This window comes from Lytechinus pictus, chromosome 13, assembly GCF_037042905.1.
Source record: "Lytechinus pictus isolate F3 Inbred chromosome 13, Lp3.0, whole genome shotgun sequence".
Lineage (NCBI taxonomy): Eukaryota > Metazoa > Echinodermata > Echinoidea > Temnopleuroida > Toxopneustidae > Lytechinus > Lytechinus pictus.
In genome coordinates, this window is record NC_087257.1 from 5276391 (window position 1) to 5297283 (window position 20893).

The window sequence follows — 20893 nt, forward strand, 5'->3', positions numbered from 1 at the left end:
CATTTCTCCCATGGGATGTAGACATGGCGAGATTCTAGATCTGGTCATCTGATCATCTCTCCCATGGGATATAGACATGTCGAGATCCGATATCTCACCATCTGGTAATTTTTTCGAATGGATGTAGACATAACAAGATGATTATTTGAACATTTGAGTGGCACTTTTAAGTTCATTGCAATCTTTTCCTCATTTTCTTGTCTCCTTCCTCTCATTCATATCTCTTTATTTATATTCATTCTATTCTGTTTTATTTCAGTCTTTATTCCTCTCCTACATTTCTCCCTCCACATCTACTTTCCTCTATCTTATCATTCCCTTATTTTTTTCACAATAGCGTTTAATTTTGTACGAGGTTGTTTATACATGTATATATATTGAAAATATAACAGCATAATCAAATTAATTAGAAATAAATCTTTATGATCATATATACTTGTAAAGATATTTACAGTGCATTAAAATTATGTAGATAGAAATAATGAAAAAGAAATCCTTCATTTGCGAAAATGTTAAGAAAGTTATGAGACAACAATTTTAAGTTTCGTCAGAGCGATGCATCACCCTATACTACACCATAGCTGACATCGATATTTTCAGATTGATATTTTGCAACCAGATACACTAGGTAAAATTAAAGATATAGCTAATTTTAGTTTTACAAGTTATTAACATAACAAATCACAATGTAAAAATTACATTTAGAATGACTTTGTGTAAAACTTATTTTAAGTTGTTTAAAGTTTCAAACAAGTAGTTTAACAAAATTAAACAGTGTAAAAAGTTTAGAAAATTGTTTAAAAGTCTAAAACCTTCTTGTTAGATTGACGGGCTTAAACCACGCGTTAAAAGTCTTAAACAGCTTTTTTTACAGTGCAGAAAAGAAATAAAAAGGGCTTTCTTCGAAACAAATGTAAATATTCCTAGGCTACTGACAAAAAAAATGAATAAGTGTGACAAAACTAAAATGAAATTGGCTTGGAAACTTAAAAACGGGTCAATTCAGAATGAATTAATAGTAAATGAGCTAGAAAATAAAACAAAATAACTTCTCAGATATTCATTATCAAAAACTGACAATGCAATGCTATTCAAAAGCAGATTTTCGAAATAATTGATTTTCATCATTTTTAAAAGACGAATGAAATAGAAAATAGCTGTATTTTCATAAGTTGAATATGACTACAGGACCTCTAAATACAAAATAATACACAAATACTTACTCATCAATGTCAGTATTGAAGTAATTAATGACACAATGGGTGAACATGCTTTAGGACATCAATAGAAATGCAATTATGTCATTGTTGTTTTCATAAAGTTCGTGGTGAGGTTACACACGATTTTAATGGGCTGTTGTAATTGATTGCAAGACTATGTAACATGTAGGTCCCCAAATCAATCGAAAGTCATGCATTTCATTGAATATTTGCAACAGATTGAGGATCTTGTTCTTCCATCAACAAATATAAATTGATTTGCTTCAGTTAAAATTGATCTATCATTTCTAAATATGCATCTGAATTCTTTCCCCAATCGACCGCAAATATTTTCCTGCAACACCCCAAGAATAACTAGCATATGAACAGCCGACTGACATGTCTAAGAATATTCCTTAACGTTGTATCAACAATAATCATGATATGTAAATTTGCATAAAATTGAATACAATAGTACAACATAAACAATTGCATGGGAAAATAGGGAAACAAGTTAAAAGAGAACAGGATAAAAAAAACCCTAAAAATACATTAGCAACTCTAAATTAAACACATTCATAGCTCAAAGTAATAGTAATTCAGCACAGCACGGTAAGGTATTAATTGTATACGATAATTTGAAAAAAATCCAAACAAGTCGGGCATGCAGGATAAACTTTAAAATATTTAATTCTAAAGATTTAGCATCACAAATCCTGTCTCTATTTTTTAAAATGAATGGGGTCCTTATTTTTCTTCGTTGCTAAACTATATTCTAATTCCTTCTGTTTCTTAAGAAAAAAAAAACCGATACTATTGGGTGAATTCATATATATACGAGTGTCAATATAATGTTTCATTTTTACTACTATGGCGTGTGTTATCACCCCTTAATAAATTATGGTCGAACATCATAATATTTATGACGAATCACATGACAAGTTTGATTATTAAAAGGAGGGAGTATACATAATATTCATGATCATGATAGTAATATCAATAATATGCGCATGATGACCATCAACTTGTTCCTCTGAATTTTCTTGTTTATTTTCATTGATTGAAACAGATCATGGATAGAGAAAGAAAATAAAAATATGTGATGAAATACAATAACATTTTAATTGTCACGTTTTAACACATGACATTATCTTTTTTACATTTACCCCTGCCGGAACGAAGTTCATGGGGATGTGCCTCGTTCAATTTATGATACTTTTGAATATCCGTTCATTTTTCATGTATTTGGTAGTATTCTTTCTCCCGGTTTATGATGTAAAATAAGTAGAGAAAATAGAAAATAAATGAGAATTAAAATTTAAAAAGAGGGTACAACAAAGGGAATAACACTGAAAAAGACAAGAGCCCTCCAAAATGTCTAATTTTTAAAAGTTATCTCGCGCTTTGCGCCTGCATTATCAATCTATTACATGTATATGTAGGTAGTTTATCTTGCCTTGTAGAAACAAAGGCAACACACCTAAAACTTCAGTCTCATGATAAACGATTAATTGCAAATATGGTACGTATGGAAGGTGATGTAAAGCTTTAGCACTATCCACGATGGAGCCTGTGTCTACTCCTGTGTCTAGGTCTCGCTTCATCTTATCATGTATACAATAGCGGCAACTTCTACTCTTCTCGGCTTCCTACCAGCAAAGACGGGAGGAGTGGTAACGCTGAATGTAGCAGAAGGATTCTGCGCCCTTGAGTTGTTCAAGGAGCCTTCCTTTGTCATTACTATGGGGTTTTCGGGAAGGTAGAAGTCCGAGTCTTTGTCATGAGGCCTTGTCACAAGAACCATTCGGTATCTTGAATCAGATCGTGGCGAATCAGTTGAATCGATCTCGTATTTCACGGCCCATGCTTCAGAGTCTCCGATATTGGTAGTTTCGAATTTGAGCACAAACTTGAAGTAACGGGATTCAGATTCCAGTGACCAAGCTCCAGTTTCGTCTCTGACAGCGCACGTCATCTCTGTTCTGTATTGATCAACGCTGACTTCTCTAAAGCCATCATTTTGACGTTGCGATCTTCCATAGAGACGGGTAGTAAGACCCGGTGGCATGAAATTTAGATAAAGTCGTGGTTGAAGGTCGGGTTTCTTGAGGGAATCATAACCCGCTCGAGGATTGCCAGTATTACTGCCGGCGTCATACTGACCGCGCACTCCAGCTTCGTATGAAAGGGCTCTGTACTTGTATGACTCGGACAATGTCGCCGGGCAGTATTCAGATGCGAATTTAACGATAGCTGACGTCTCTTGGATATTCGAAAGCTCGGATACTTTAACGAAAGAAAATCTGATTTTAGGCACTATTTTGAGATAAAGATCCTTATTGCCTTCTATGCTGCCTTTAGCCTTTAGCCAGTCATCAACTCGTGCGATTATTTCTAATTCATTATCCGCAACAAGATCGTCCCTTTCTAGGATACTACAAAGTTCTTCGAGGGTAAGCCCTAACCATGATGACTCCGGGATGTACTGGAAATACAGAGAGAGGGTACGCAGGCAATCGTTCTTCACAGAAAGGTAGTCGCATTCTGCCGCATCTCTCAACCATGTAATGGCACCAACCATGCTCCCTTGGTTGATCATTTCTCCTACCCACTCCTGGGCCATCTCGCTCAACTTCTTGAGTCCTAGTTGTTTGGCCAGACTCATGACCATTCTCACGTTAGTCGATGAGAAACTCACCTCTCCTGTGTAGAGGAAATTTAAGACCATCTCAAAGACTGCGATCTCCTTGTCAGTGGCACTCGAAGCGAGCTCTATGATGTTATCAGAGGAAGCAGTCTCAAGAAGGCTTCTCAGTTCATCGCTCCAGGAACCCAACACGACTCGATGAGCAGCGAATTTCCTCCCGCCAACCTTGATGTGGATGTCAGTAAGCTCTTCATTGATGAAGAATGGAAGGAGTTTCTTAGACAGGGCGCTGCGACATGAGTAGACCCGTTTACCGTCTTCAGAGTCTCGACTTGAATCCATAGCAACAGGCAATTCAATACCCTTCCCCTATAAAATAAAATCATATTTGATATGCATTATAAGTAAAGATTATTGACTGGAATCCACGTAGCCACAGGCAATTGAACATTCTTCCCCATGTCAGACAAAATGTTTTGGATATGCATAAGTCAACATTATCGAATTGTATTGATGATAAAACACATTGCGGTGACCAAAAAATATCCACGCATATAGAACAGGCAAATGTTTTTATGCGTGACGTCATCAAACCGCGCTCCATTGCTTTTGCGTTCGTTATTCAATTCAATTTTATTCACATCTCTTTAAAAACATCAAAAGATCAAGTTTACAAATCAATACAATATACAACATACATTATACATAACATTATAAAAGAAATGGTAAAGATGAAGTGAGGAGGATGTGGGGGATAAACAAAAGGCCATTGGCCTGTCAAGGTAAATCCCCGGATTTACCCCACTTCAAATAATAATACAAAATAACACATTACAAACACAAAGCTAACAACATAAAACAACATAAAAGGCAATAAATTAAAAATTATTCATATTCAAACTTAAGTAAATACAATTTATATTTTCTCCTAAAAGAACGAATAGTTTGACTTTTTTTGAGGTCATCTGGCAAGAGATTCCAAGACTGTGGGCCTTTAAAACTGACAGTTGTCCTTGAACAATTATAATGGTAAAAAGGTACATACATTTTATTGGCATTTCTTGTGCAATATTTATTTATGTTATATTCAAAGTATTCATAAAAATATTCTGGGAGCAATTTTTTAGAGTAAGAAAACATAAAAGATGATAGTTGTAATTTATTTATATCATAAATATTCAGTATTTTCAATTTTTTAAATAAAGGTTGAGTATGTGCTAAACAATTGGCATTAGTAATAACTCGTATTGCACGTTTCTTATTGATCTAGAAATGACAATGGCATTCATGCACAAGTCACCCATAGAGTGGCTATTGGAGAAAACAATCATGTTCAAATTAGCATTAATATTTCATCAAATAATTTTCAAATGATCGTGTAATAATAAGAAAACGTACAACTTAGCACAAAAACTACTTTTGATAATTACAGCTGAAATCGTAGATGAATGCATTAAAGCTTAGAAATATAGTTAAAATATATTATGTTCAACAGAAGGCGAATAATGGCATCAGCATATCGTTGACTGTTATAACACAATGGAATTAAAAGCTCAAAATATTTAATTTCGAGTGTAACAAAGTTTAGAAACGAAGCTTAATTTTCCCGTAAAATTTTACAAGGTTGGAATGGTTTTCTGTTTTTTCACAGTTAAAGAGCCAATAATTAGTGTATTTTGTCTTTCGGTGTAATATTTTTTAAGATAAATTTTTCTCTCTTTAGCAAAAAGAAGGACAAACGAATAAATTTATCGCCAATTGATTGAAGGTTGCATAATGTACAAGCTTCATGTTTCTTTGATGGTTTACATATCTGCCAGAGACAACCGGAAGTGGATCTATCTTTACTTTTCAAACTGCTGGCGCATATCTGACGACTGTGTTTACCTGTATTCCTAGCCTCTACAAAACATTCTACATCATTCATTGCTTTATAAAGTGCAGTTTTCCTCTCCGAATCCCCAGAAATATGAAAAATTAAAGGGTACGCAGAAATGGGGGCATCATTGTTTTCTTAGTGATAACTGTTTTTGTTACATTTTCTAAGTGAGTCTTTATAAAAATAGATTGTATGAGATTACTGGCGATTAGCAGCTTCATCGGGGGAGGGGGGGGGGGGCACTTACATTGACGAGTGGATACCATACGCGACCATGGGGTCCCGAAAAAACCCTAAACAATTATTTTCCATATTCTGAAAATGCACCCCTTTACAAGTATTGGCGTGTGAAACCCTACCCTTAACAAGTATTGGGAACATAACGAACCCTTGGCAAGTATTCCCTGAATTGAACCAACAAATACATCGATATTTTAATTGTTAAATGTCAAGGATGTCGGTTTTACCGTTACCTACGTCAGGTTTAGTACGGCCCACCTCCACACCTCGCTCAAATCAGACTCTAAACACGTAGTCACTGTTGGGGCAAAAAGTACATCCTTCATATAACATTTTAGTCTTTTTACCCTCGCAAATTTGACCCTAAACACGTAGCTTTCCTAGCGAAATATATACCCTTTTTTCATTATTTTATTGTTTTGACACCCTTATTACATTACGTACGTAACATGCCCTATCTTGAAAAAGACGTCCTTTTTACGTGTTTGTTTGGTCGCGCATGCATGGTATCCACACGTCAATGTAAGTGCCCCACCCCCCGGGAGCTTGATGCGAACGCAGTGACCGGTGGCGCCCAAAATACCACGCTAAAGTTGGCGAGAAAGCAGAGCTTTTAGAAAAAGAGTTAATGAATCTACTGTTAAGCCTCTCAGTTGCATGTTTGGGCCAAGGATCCTCATTCCATACTCTTACACTCGTTCTGAAAATATATCATGCTCTTAACTTTCTGTCTTATCTTAATCGAGATTTCTGATAGAACTTCAACACCAACTGTATGTAACTACCCGAAATGATTCGTATTCAAATTCAGGTTTGGCCCAAAACACAGCTTACCTTATGATCCGTTGTTTCAGCCATGTCCTTTTCAACAGCGACTTTGGAACCAAAATGCACTGCTCTTGATGTTATGCGTATGAAGTAGGTCCATGGTATGAACGTGATGAATGAATGGTAGTCGTAGAATAACTGGGAAAATCATGTCCTTGATAAAAATGTGTCCCATTGCGAAGCCAGGCCAGCCGCTGTTATTTCAGCTTCTTCTTTAGGCGAACTAAGTGAAAATTTGAAGGGTGAAGGCTTTCTCCATACTTAATTTATACTATAGATGCTTATAACAATAAGGCATATGAATATACGCAAATTGGCCTTCTTTACAACCATGTAATGACGCATTAATGAAGGGGGAAGTAACAACTTGACAAGAATAAAAAATTAAGGCCAATAGAGAACGGGTGAAATGTAATTTTTACACAGTATAGAAGGTGTATAAAATGAAGATATTATTTCGTCATCATCATTAGTTTTATCATTATCTTGTTATTATTGTTATCATTATTATCATTATATTATTAATATATAATAATAACATATTAATTGTTACTATTTTTTATTAGCATTATTAGCAGGAATAGTAACACTAGTTATCATTGTATTTAGACTGCTATTTTCAGTCATCAGCATTAATGACTTTGTTATTATCAAGCAAGATATAATGTAATTCGTCAAGATGATAAACTATTAAACTATTTCATCATAATTTGTTAACATATTTTACTAGTTTGAGTCAATTTTACATTTCATTTGATTAGTACTGCTTTATACTGTAGGCATGTGGAATCCGAGTCATGCAGCTGATCAGGTACCTAAATCAGTCGAAGGCGGATGAATATTCATCTGACATTGGAAATCCCAGCTGGGTTTTCCCCACTGGTATTCCCCACTTAACAAGAAGCAACTCGTCCGTGTTTTTATAGACGGATAATTATGTTGAATTGTAATACATCCATTGATCATTTTGAGAAAATATGACTTCGTATTGAGGCCCCCTTCCACCCCGCCCCTCAAAGTACATGGGAGCGACCCCTGTAGGGCCTATACAGGTAATTCTACTCGAAGTATTAAAGCGAGAGGTCTGTCATAATGGGTTTTTTTTCAGGGTGAACTTCCCTTTGAGGGGTCAAAATCTGATCAAACTATCACTTATCTGCTCTTCTGATTTTTTAAGAACAAGATTGAATTTCCATTTACAAGGGAAGTTTACCCTGACAAAAAAAATTATAAAAAAAAACTACAGAAAAGTAATTAAAAATATCAGTTTTTGAGGAAAATCCATCAAAAATTCAAGTGTTATTATACTTTTAATATTTTGATTTGTGACGTCATATTTATGCAAGCAGCTTCCCCATATTGTCATGTAGTGTAAAGTCATTGAAATGTCATTACTGAAAAAAAAATGAATATGGCCGATGTTGTACCTTCAGTGTATCAACAGTCAAAATATTTCACCCTCACTCCTTAAAGTTAAAAAAATGTCATCATAAACCATTAAAAATTAAATTTACGCATTTATTTATTTATTCGTTTTTTATTGGTTTTCCTTATTTTATACTGCATGTTCAGTTATGCAAAAGTGCTTTCCAAAGGCATTGTAACAAATAACTCAACATCATAGCAATTCAATGTATGTAACATAATAAAGTAAAAACAGAATACATTACATGCAAATACAATGCGTATAAATAAAAAGTTACACTTTATATTATATTACATAACAAATGGGGTATCTGCTCGTATAAGTTATGGTGTCGCAAATCAAAAACTTGAAATTCTAATACCTTCTTAATCTTTGATGCATTTCCCTCAACTCTTCAAAAATATTTTCTGTAATATTTTGTTTTAACAACGAACCCTCCTTCATGTTGAACTTCCCCTTTAATAGTTCCGGGTTTCCCCATGCTGTGGTATTCCCCAGTAAGCATTGCGCAATCATTAATTCACAATTGACTTCATGACCAATGCAGGCTACTGCCTATTCATGATCTGGATCTTGGGCTTGCGGTACATGTTCAGAGTATATTTGACAATACATCAGCAAGAGTATCTAAACTTGGAAGTCCTGGCAATTCAATGTCCCTTGATTTCTGATTGTATACGATTTACAAAGGTAAATATATATATATTATATAGCTCTGGGGAACCTTGTTCTCTTTATTCATTTCTTTCAGAAAATATTTTAATAAAAGAGTTGCCAAAGCTGTTGTATATGTATAATTTCTCACATTCCTATATATATATATACATTTAATATCGGATTGCTCAGAATTTATTTGGATGTGATAAGTAATTTGAGAAGGACGGATGCGTGCACGCCGACTTGTGTGCTAATTGTTGTTGACATTGCAGTTGCTATGTCGAGAAGTAAATGATAAAGATTATACAACGTTGTTCAGTTTATTATCAAATTGCATGTGCATAATGCCTATTTTACATCACCTATAAATGTGACTCAATGCAATTATTGTATCACAGTAAGCGTGCAAATAACATTGTTAATTGAACTTACAAACTTTAGTCCGAGCCATTCTGTCACATGACTCTCTATCGCATGTAGCTCGATCAGTGGCTTGCCGCCCATACAAGGATAGATTTCCTTGAGCGGTTAGTAAGACCCTCCATTCTTGATTTTACCAGCCAAAGTCACCTTGGTCAGTTGCCCAAGCTCCTATTTTTATATATCTTTTAATTCATATGTATTATCACGATTGAGGCGTACTGTGTGATATTTGACTACGTTTGGTCACTTTGATTGTATTTTGCTGTATAAATCTGAATCTTACCTTGTGCAAAAATATATAAATTCTTAGAGTGCTTGAGTGTATAAAACAGCAATTACTGATCACATGCAATGTCCTATTCATCTACGTGTAAATAATTTACTTCGCACTCTGAATATTTACAATATAAGCTGATGATCAGAGATTACGGCGCAAAAGAAACATACAAAATATATACTTGCCACAAGATGAATGATCTTGGACCATGATGCCGAATCTTTTAAAAGAATCTTGTTTCATGGTTTCACAAGGTTTATTATAAAAATAATTTACCATTGAATTTTTGGCCTTGCTTTATGAACATTCTCGGAGGTGGATAATTTGCGAAATCCAGGCCAAAGCAGTGCAGACCTATGCATGAATGTAACCAAGCTATAGTCCGTTCGAGAACCCCAGCTATTTCACGTGGTATATCTGCTATAGGCCCAGGGTTTTAGGCCTTATCACCATGATAGACACGAACTTGAACATAAATTGATGGTTTTTGCTTGGGATTTTTTGATCTGATACACACGCACAGAGGATAAGACATCGCGGCGCAGTCGAAGATGTATTCTGACAGCGATGAGGAGAGTGTTGAAGTTGATGACGACGAATACTCTGAAATTTACGAAAAATTCGTCCTTCAGCATCGACTTGAACAGGCCGCAGAAGAACAGAAATTTCGAAAAGATAGGGAGAATTTTCAGGTAACTATCGGCCTTCACCCTTCAAACAGTATGTGTCATTTAGCGTGTTTTGACTGGGGGTCATTGTCTTGAATCTACTATTTGACTGTAGGATTTGGGATGAAGTAATGTATTGTAGCTACACTGGGGTCACAGACGGGGGGGGGGGGCAAATTTTCAATAAAAATGTCCAAAATGCCGTACAATTCTAATTCAAATTCAAATTCAAATTCATTTATTTCACTTCCATCAAACAAAAACAAATTGTATACCATATATAAACATAAATATTTGTATCCGTTGCAAACAAAATTAATAATACATATGTTGTGAAAAAAAACTTAGACGATTTGGGCAACACATTGTAGGTTTAAAAATATATATACTATTTTTCAATAGAAATTAAATTAAGATGGAAATGGAGGGACCCACTAAAAAGCAATGCTTGTACAATGTGGGCCCCTCAAGAAATAGATAACACAACAAATAACAAAATAACAAAGTATAAATACAGATAATCAAATGAGAAAAGAATGAATAAATGAGAGGGAAATACTTACAAAATAAATACAAAGTAATAAAAAATATACAGTTTGGTGAAGGACGAAACAACCCGTCCTAAAAATATCTACCCTTCCCACCCCCCAGAAAAAGAGGGAAAAAAGGGATAATGCCCTGAGAAGACGGATGGGAGCTGCTGTACGTAGATAGAACACATGCCGTCGTGGACTCAAGCAAACTGGATTCAATGATGTGTATAAAAGAAGAAAAAATATATAAAATAACCTGGAAAGAATATAATGCACGAAAAATGTGATTGATGCCGTTAAACAAATAACCGGTAGGAAGGCGGATAAGCGGACAGGAGAGGAGAAAATAGAGGAGAGGATATACACAATAATGAGCACATCTGAGAAGGACTTGTGTCAGATTTTATTATTATTTTTTTTAAATAAAAAAAGGATAATAATTATTTTATGTTTTAATTGTAGTTTTAAGTAATAACGATGACTTGACATAAATGATGAATTAAACTTGATTTGGGAGTATATTATAAGGTTTTAATAGAGATAATTTAAATTTAGTCTTTTAAGAGTTCAAAGATTTTGTATTTGTTATATCATTATGAAGTGAGTTCCATAACTTCGGTCCATCATATATAAATGTGTTCTGAGCCCGCAAAGTTCTTAAAAGTGGTAAATGAAATTCACCCAATCGCCTTGTTGGATAGTTGTGAATGGATTGATTTTTTGGAAACATTGAATTGAATACATTTGGGAGGTTGTTGTTGTTATAGTTATACATAAACTGACCGAGATTAAAAAAATATAAGTCCTTAATTTTCAATATTTTATGTTAAAAAAATAATGGGTCAGTATGAGACAAATATGCCGTGTGACATATAATACGTAGAGACTTCTTTTGTAATAGGAGTAATTTGTCTAAGAGTGTTTGTTGTGTGTTACCCCACGCTAAAATTCCATAATTTAAATAAGGCAATATAAGGGGTGAATATAATGTAAGCAGGAACGATAATGGTAAACAAAATTTAAGCTTGTTAATTATACCAATGTTGCGTGAAATAGTTTTACATATGTTATCTATGTGAAATTTCCATGAGAGCTTATTATCGACTGTTATTCCAAGAAACTTAATATGGGATACATTTTCCAAGGGAGTTCCATCCAAAATAATACCAACAGGAAGTGTATTTATGGAGTTGCTAAACAACATGTATTTTGTTTTTTTGAAGATTTAGTGACAATTTATTTGCTCTTATCCATTCGGTAACATTTTCTAGTTCAGAGTTGATTATATTAGCAAGGTGAAGAGGATTTTTATGTGAAAAAAATAAGTTAGAGTCGTCCGCAAAGAGAATGAAAGAAAGAACGTCTGATGATCTACAAAAATCATTAATATAAACTATAAACAAAATCGGGCCTAAAATACTACCCTGGGGAACTCCACAATTATTTTTTTTCATTTGAGAATTGCAACCGTTTAAAAAGACATATTGCTTCCTATTCAAGAGGTAGCTCCTGAACCACTCCAAGGCCTTCCCACGTACTCCATAATGATGTAATTTGTTAAGTAAAATATCATGATTAATGGTGTCGAAGGCCTTGGAGTAGTCCAAGAACAAACCAATTAAATGAGAAGATTTATCGATTGAATGTGCCGCTTTTTCAATGAAACTCAATAAAGCATGTGTGGTGCTATGCTTTTCCCTAAATCCAAATTGGGAATTTGAAAGAATATTATTTGATTTGAAAAAATTTACAGTTCTTTTATAAATAATCTTTTCAAGTATTTTCGACAATGTAGATAACAAAGAAATAGGGCGGTAATTATTAACATCTAATTTATCACCCTTTTCTGATTGTGTGTGCTTTTTTTTGCGTGATCAATATCCATCTTTTAAGACAGCGTAAAGTGAGAGGTCACACTGGCCAAAATTTTATTTGGAAAAAATGGCAGGAAAAATAGTGGAAAAATTGGTAAAGGTTAGAGGAAAATCTATGAAAGATTCAAGAAAATATTACATTTTGATGTTTTGATTTGTAATGTCATATGCTAACAGCTTCTCCATACATGCATATCGTGTTTAAAAAAAATAAATAAACCGACATCTTTTCAAAACATGAAAAAATATTCTATTAAACCTTCAGTATATCATTAAATAATTTCACAACCGTTCCTAAAAATTTTTTTTTTTAGTCGTAAATATTCATTAAAAAACAAATCATTCATTCATTTTTATAGCACATGACATATGGGGCAGCTGCTCGTATATGACGTCAGAAATCATTATTATAATTATTATTTATTTATTCTTAGGTATATACATGTAGGTTACAAACGACCAGCAGCACATGGTGTAAAGGTCAATTTATAAAGCTTCATGAATCACAATACAACAAACAATTGATTGAAAAAAAGTAATTACAGTATTTTATATAAACAAAAGCATAAACATTGAATTCTAGTTACTTTATTAATTTTTGATGGATTTTACTCAAAATTTCACCAATATTTTAAATTTAATTTCTGGTGCTCTTACAGCAAACCTTTTGTCAGGATGAAATTCCCCTTGTAAGCTTAAATTGATATCCCTTTATAATTTTTGGCTCAATAATTCATTGCATTAGATCTATCAAATGGGACTATCTTGTTTAACTTTCTTTTAACTTTCAAACTCAAGAAAAAGCAGGATAGATATTTGATAATGAGTATCGTAACGGGTTTTGTGCTCATGTAGTATGTTAAAAACGTATCATTATAGAAGGACCGAAATATGTACCCCCAAATTCCAGGTTAGATGATTTATGCATGGACCTATTAGAGATGAACACTCAACGCGATCCTTTCGTTAATCGAATGAGTTCCGCCGCCAAGTGATTATGTGCATCTTTAGAACACAATTTTTTGTACAGCAGCGTCTACCAAGGCGTATATGATTATTTAAAAAGGAGAGCTTCCCTAGATTTGGTTTTGTTGGCTGATGCCCTGTGTCAGAAAATACTTTTCAATCAACGTCCTTTAGATTTGGAGCAGCAAAATCAATAAGAAGCAGACGATTTTTTGACATAAAATGTGTTATTACATCCGCACACTTCCGCACGCACATAACCTCAATAACATTAAGGGGTTAACAATCTACACGATATGAGTCATATATCTCTGGAATCTTAGGAAAATCTTAGGAGGAAACTTAGGAAAATGGGGTTATAAATAATAAACAATCACAATATTGCCGCTCTTGAAAAATTAATATGCATGTATTTTCTCCAAAAAAAAAAACACATTAACTATAAGATCAGTAGTGGTAAACCAGGGGCCCGTCTTACAAAGACTTGCGATTGATCCAATCAATCTCAACTGTGGAAAGTCAGCCAAGTCAACATATAAAATGCATGTTTGCTTAATTATCTTTTTTAATAGATATGAATGTACATGTATATCCATAAATTCATTGATTTCTTGACAGTTTGGTGTGTTCTCCTTTGTTTACTCAGGACATTTGGCACATTTCCTGTAGAAAAATTACGAAGAAAGAGTAGTCTATACACCCGTACTTGTGGCAAAAAGAATCGATGTTTTGGAAAGATGGACACGAATTATTATATTTGAATTGTTTTGAAATTATTCTTCTCTATGAATTTCTCCTCCTTACTCAGAACGCTCAAGAAAACCTTCTCCGTCAAGTGCGTATCAGCGAAGATGGATTATGCAGAGCGACAGGAACCCTGTATGGTAATCAACGTTACAGTGACGTCACCCTGGTCTTAGGAACACGAAGGTTCCACGCCCACCGCCTTGTTCTCTGTGCATGGAGCGATGTGTTCAAGACAATGTTTTGTAATTCATCTTGGCAACCGAATGTTGACGAGTTTCGCACTGACAAAAATGGACAGCCGCGCCCAAAATGTCAGGATCTCGTCGAGGAAGAATATTGCGAAGAACACTTTGGGGATTTTATCAAGTTTCTTTACACAGCATCTGCAAACCTGACAAAAGACAATGTCCTGCCTTTGGCTCTCCTCGCCGACAAGTACTTGGTGAAAGAGCTTAGAGAGCTATGTGATGAATTTATCCGGGAAATCCAAAACGATGTCTCGGAAGTTGTCAACTTCATTCATTCGGCGGCGGTATTTGGAATGTCAGAAACGGTAGAACTATGCCTCAAAGGTCTGCGATGCAACTTTAGCGTTCTGACATCAGATCAACTCCTAAGTCTAGAAAGCGGGCACCTTAGAAGTCTTCTCGACAGTGGGCCAAACTTGATGGTTGATGATGAGTACACTCTCTACAAGAAGATTGAGCCTTGGTTAGACCAGTGTCAAAGCGGAGAAACATTGCTCAGTATCATGAAGCTCATTCGGTTCCCCTATATGAATGCCCTACAACTAAGGAAAGTCAGAGAGACTCCCTCGTTCTGCCGAGCACAGGTAATGATGCCAGAATTACTCCGAGAATCTTGGCAGCACCAGGCATTGTATAACGAGGAAAATCATGAGGATCTTCCAGAAAACTTTCCATGGCCCAGACTGTACCTGGATTCAAACGATGCGTCCAGCTTCGATGGGTACTCGAGCGATCAACCAAACAAAGCGGCAATTGAAGTACGGATTGGTGGTGGGCTTACACGTGAAAAATTCGTTTCTTGGAATGGCAAGCGGATAGGACAACATCAAATCTTCAAAAAGGAATCTTTTACGCTTTTCATTAACATCACCCGGATTCCATACTCACCAAGAAGAGTAAATGTTGAAATTGGAGCTGATGTGAACTCAAGTAAAAGAGTTCATTTGGGAGTACGTGCAGATGACTGTGATGGAGGCGACTCTTTCTTGTTTTCGAAATGTCTTCCTCCAGTGCAAGCAGCTGGTGTCCAACCATCACATTACCATTCGGCATACTCCTACTCATACTCAAGCGCGTCTATAAGAAACACACAATTCATACTTCCTAACTCGACTTCTCAATCTGCGACATGGAGATTCTACGTTACAGCTGTTATTGAGGATGCGATTACCCCATAGTCCGTGCTTTGGGTTTTTTCTTGAATTTGTTGGTTTTTTCAATATCCCCCAATTTAGATATTTTTTATGGACAAGTTGAAGAGACTCTAGCTTTGCATTATTTTTTTTACAAGAGATATCGATAGAAAGTAGTTAAAGTTATGTATTTTCAATATTCAATCAAGGATATCAGAATAACGTCACCTTGTGCTCATAATACGGTTTCAATCAAATCTATTCAGTTGACACTCGCACTAAAAATTAGAATGTAAATATTTTCAGCGAGTATTCTCGCTAACTCTTCATTGTAAGTCAGGAATATAATATGTAAGGGATCAGTGATTCCTATTTAAATTCTAGCTAATACCTACATTTATCTGAATGTCGTGAAATAAATGATTTGGAACTTTTTTTTCTGATTAAGCTTCTTTAAGTAATTCCATTTTTATCGATTGGCAAATATTTCTTTAGTAGCAAGAAAGCAGAAGATTACTAATGGATACTGATAATAAGTACATGTTCGTCACTTTCTCACATACCCTGTTTGTGTCCTCACTATAGAAGTTGTTGGAAGGATAGTAGCATTTACCATTGTCAGGAAATCTTGTCGAGAATCCCACATCATTTGCCGTGCTTATTACTCTAAATTCCTTACATGGGTCATTATGAAATTCCGAAATTCAAACTCTTGATATGGATTGGCAAGAATAACCAGTAAGTGGTGAGAATAAGGTGCCCGTCGAAAAAGTGTCCACAAATTGTGACACAATTAACCCTAATCCCAATTATGTTTCATAATATACCAAATGAATACAATTTCTTAAGAATTGTAAATGTCTCTTTAATACTTAAAAATATGGTATATAGCATTTTGTGTTTTATCTGATATCGCACTTTACTCACTCTTCCACGATGTATTGCCATGTGACTGTTGGTCATTTATTAGTCTAGTTTAGGATAATGATAATTTTTGTGAACAGCCTATTTAGTTTGTATATAAAATGTGCACATTTTTATGATTCCTGATCTTGATGATTTTGAATACTAGTATACTAAATATGTTTCGAAATACACACTCCGTTATGAGGACAGTCAGTCCTCATAAATGGTGTTACCTCTTCATCTAGGCCACTGGTCTGCGGCGTCCCCCAGGGCTCTGTTGGAGGGCCCACTTTGTTTTCCATTTATTTGACAGGGCTTCAAGATATTTTTAAACGTCACTCTGTTCACTATCACTTGTATGCAGATGATATTAAGATTTTTGTATCGTTTTCACCCAATCAAACTAGTGCCACACAAGCCCTGTGTAATCTTGAAATATGCATAATGAACATTGACACTTGGTTGAAGTTAAACTCGTTACTTTTGAACCATAGTAAATGTGAGTTTTTAGTTTTTTGCTCAAAGTTTCAACTTAACAAATTCAACATTGATTCCATTTCTTTCTCAGGCAATGACATCCCCTCGTCAAAAACATGTCGCAATCTTGGAGTTATCTTTGATTCTCACATGTCCATGTCCAACCAGATTACAAACATTTGCAGACCAGTACGTTATTAATTGCGCAATATTGGTTTCATAAGACAATATCTCACTCGCTCAGCAACAGAGAAACAGGTACATTCACTCATTTCTTCACGATTCGATTTTGGTAATAGACTCCTTTACAACTTACCAGATTCTCAACTTGGAAAATTGCAAAGGTTGCAAAATGCAGCTGCGCGTATTGTAACTCTATTTAGCAAACGCAGCCACATCACCCCAATATTGAAAACTCTTCACTGGTTGCCCCTGAAGGAACGCATAGTCTTTAAAATCCTTCTTTTTATTTTTCATCTAGTCAATGGAACTTCCCCCAGTTACAATAGGTCTTTGATGCATCATTACCAACCCTCAAGAAATTTACGATCCTCATCATCTAATCTCTTACAAATTCCAGTTGCTAAGAAATCATGCGGGGAGCGGGCCTTTGCTCATGCAGTGCCTATTCTCTTCCACACAGTTTGAAAACCAAGACTTCAGTGACCACCTTCAAGGGCAACCTGAAAACATACCTGTACAGAAGTGTTTTTTGATAGACATTGACTTATTGTTCAGACATGTGTTATATGTAAATAGTTTTGTTGTTCTGCTCTAAAGCGCCTTGAGCATCTAATCAAGATGGAAAGAGCGCTATATAAATCTTATGTATTATTATTATTATATAATTTACATACTGTATATTACATCGATTTTGTATTTGTATTATATAATGATATTATTAATTGATTTGTATATTCAATTCATTCAATTCAATTCGGTTTATTAGATATAAAACAGAATACAATGCTGTAGTCCGAAGACTAATTGTGCAAAGTTTACATTGAATGTTATTTACATTTGAAGATTGTATATACACTTAAAAAAATTATTCACATATAAATGAGAAACAGTTAGTTAATTGAGTCATGCATAAGTGAGATTTCACTAGATAATAGTACTGGTATTAAGATGTATCTTCATGATAAACAAAAATAGCAAAAATCATTGAAAAGCTGGAGAGCTCTCACACAGTGCAACCTGAGGCGCCACTTGCTTAAGTTTTAATGTTCTGAAAATTGATGTAAAGCAAATCAGAAGAAATGAATGTTTCATTGAATTGAATTGAATTGAAGTGCTATAGTCATATATATCTTTCGAATGCGTTCCAGTGGGTTCACTGACATCTGATTTTTTTTTTTAATGTACAACATGAAACCCATGCATTGTTTCAAATTGAAAATGAAGAATGCTGTCATCCGAACTTCGTTTGCTAGCGCAAAGAGAACCAGGAATGCTCAGCATAGTTCAACATCACTTATAAAATGATCCCCCCAAAAAAAATATATAAATATGTTGATTTTTCAGCTACTAGCGTTCAAACAATTTTGGGTAGTTTGCGCCAAGCATCCCTAATTTGAAAACTTTTATATAACCACTTTTTGATTAGCAGAGCCGCCGCCAGGGCAATTCAATTAAGAGAAATAATTATACTTGCTTATATAGCGCTTAACACTTACTTTGTCAGAAGTCTCTAAGCGCTCTACAGTATATGCAGCATAATTACCCTGGCATTAGCAGTGCAGCTGTTACGCGCGCTGCGTTTCAAGGAGAAAGGACGACTAATAACAGTAAAATCACATGTTTATAAAATAATGATTATTGTATCATGGAATAAGAATCCTCTCACTTCTTCCATTTAATTGTTTGTTCTATTTCCATTTCTTTTCTTTCTCGTTTTCACGACTTGACAAAATAAAAGGGCGGTCACCTCAGCCACTTATGATATCCGCTGACTCAAATATTTGAGTGTAAAATTGACCTTTCCATATTTTTTTTCAACATATCCGAGGGGCATTATTATAATTAGTGACATGAAGAAGATGGTGCGCTGTAAAAACTGTGGTGTTAAAACTGACATCAATTGGTATCAATAGAGGACCACACCCTGAGATGTTAAAATAACACCCTAGAGATTGAACGTAACACCAAAGAGTGTAAATGTAACAATCATAGGTGTTGTAATAACACCTATAGGTGTAAAACTAAAACCACCAATTAACACCGGTGTAAAATAACTGGTGTGGTCCTCTATGTACACCGGTTAACGCCACAGTTTTTTGCTGTATGGCGGTAATAATGGTGATGATGATGGTTACACTTCGTATTTCCGAAGGTTCGTAATTGCGAAGGTTCTTTATTCCGAAGGTTCGTAATTCCGAAACAAGCAAATTGCATATACCTCGATGTTCGTTAATCCGAAAACGTAAAAGGGTTCGTTAATCCGATCATTTGTGGCGTTATTCCGAAGGTTCGATAATCCGAAAACGAAATAAGGTTCGCTAATCCGAAAACGAAATAAGGCTCGTTGTTCCGAAGGTTCATTGGTCCGAAAACGAAATAAGGTTAGTTAATCATTTAGATTCGGATTAACGAACCTTCGGAATTACGAACTTCGGAAATACGAACCTTCGGAATAACGAACCTTCGGAATATCCCAACCTTCGGAATAACGAAGCTTCGGAATTACGAATGTATGCAGATGATGATAATGATACCGGTGATTTTGATGAAGGTGATGATGGTGATAATGATGCAGATAATAGTGGCGTATCTAGGGAGGGGCAAGAGGGGAACGTGCCCCGGGCGCCACTGTCAGAGGGGCGCAAAATGAAAGGGAAGGGGCGCATATAATATGAAAAGAAAAGGCAAAGGAATAAAGACGCAGAATCTTGTCTATGATGGCAAAAATCCAACTTAGAAAATCCAGTCTTAACGTTTTAATATTGAAAATAAATATTCGCACTCGCATCGATAGTATGTTACTATTTTGAATTATCGTGGGATTTCTAGGTGTAGTTATATAACAATATCATACATTTTGAAAGGGGTACGATTCTAGCACTAGCCCCGGGCGCTGTTTATCCTAGATACGCCACACCTCAGTCACATTTACTTTACGGCGAGTCGAAAACCCATTTTATTCACAAGCTGGTACAAAAAAAAGTTAAGACGGCTCTGTTTTCAACTCGCCGTGCTGCCGCCGTAGATGATGATGATGGTGGTGATAATCATTGTCGAACATCAAAGAAATGTCTCGATCTTGAAACATGGAAATGCTCCTCGTGTCTCGTCTGAAACACAGACGCTTTTACGGTACTCGGGGTGGAAACGATTACGTTTAAATGAATAGAGTAAAATCCACTGAGCAAAATGTTCAAATTTTCATAAAAATATGATACCCAATAACGAAGTTATTTGAAATAAAACTGTTTGTTGAAACAGTTATATGCATGCCGTCATGGGCTGGTGATGTCCCAACTTATCTTTTTTTATTACGTGAAATAAAATTATTTCATATTTTCATACATGTTTGTATGTATGTCTGTCTCCCTTGTAACAAAATTTGAATAATAATTACATTCAAATTTGAGCTAAATAAATATCTAACTTAGCCACAACGCATAACGATTATAATTATGTTATAAATTTGTTTATACATTTACATACCAGATACAGATGCCAAGCAAAACAAACGAATTACACATCATTAATTTGAACTCTCAAAAATGAAATTGGTTGCTCATGCAATCTTATCGGTCATTT

At 35.1% G+C, this 20893-nt stretch overlaps 2 protein-coding genes across 3 annotated transcripts; one reads left to right on the forward strand and one right to left on the reverse strand.

Annotated features, from left to right (window-relative positions):
• Positions 1-404: 404 nt before the first annotated feature.
• On the reverse strand, positions 405-6881 carry LOC129274379 (actin-binding protein IPP-like). The gene is made up of 2 exons (XM_054911197.2): positions 6800-6881; positions 405-4215 (listed from the first exon to the last, which is right to left on the reverse strand). The coding sequence occupies exons 1-2, from the start codon at positions 6821-6823 to the stop codon at positions 2800-2802; spliced, it is 1440 nt and encodes a 479-aa protein (XP_054767172.2). The 5' UTR covers positions 6824-6881; the 3' UTR covers positions 405-2799.
• A 1887-nt stretch (positions 6882-8768) lies between these two features.
• Positions 8769-19089, forward strand: LOC129274811 (uncharacterized). Of its 2 annotated transcripts, XM_064108815.1 has the most exons (3): positions 8822-8909; positions 10100-10268; positions 14426-19089. In XM_064108815.1, exons 2-3 carry the CDS (start codon positions 10128-10130, stop codon positions 15788-15790), a joined length of 1506 nt encoding a protein of 501 aa, XP_063964885.1. In that variant the 5' UTR covers positions 8822-8909; positions 10100-10127; the 3' UTR covers positions 15791-19089. The 2 variants fall into 2 exon arrangements, with proteins under 2 accessions (XP_063964886.1, XP_063964885.1); XM_064108816.1 differs by lacking the exon at positions 10100-10268 and having other exon boundaries at positions 8769-8909.
• The last annotated feature ends 1804 nt before the right edge of the window (positions 19090-20893 follow it).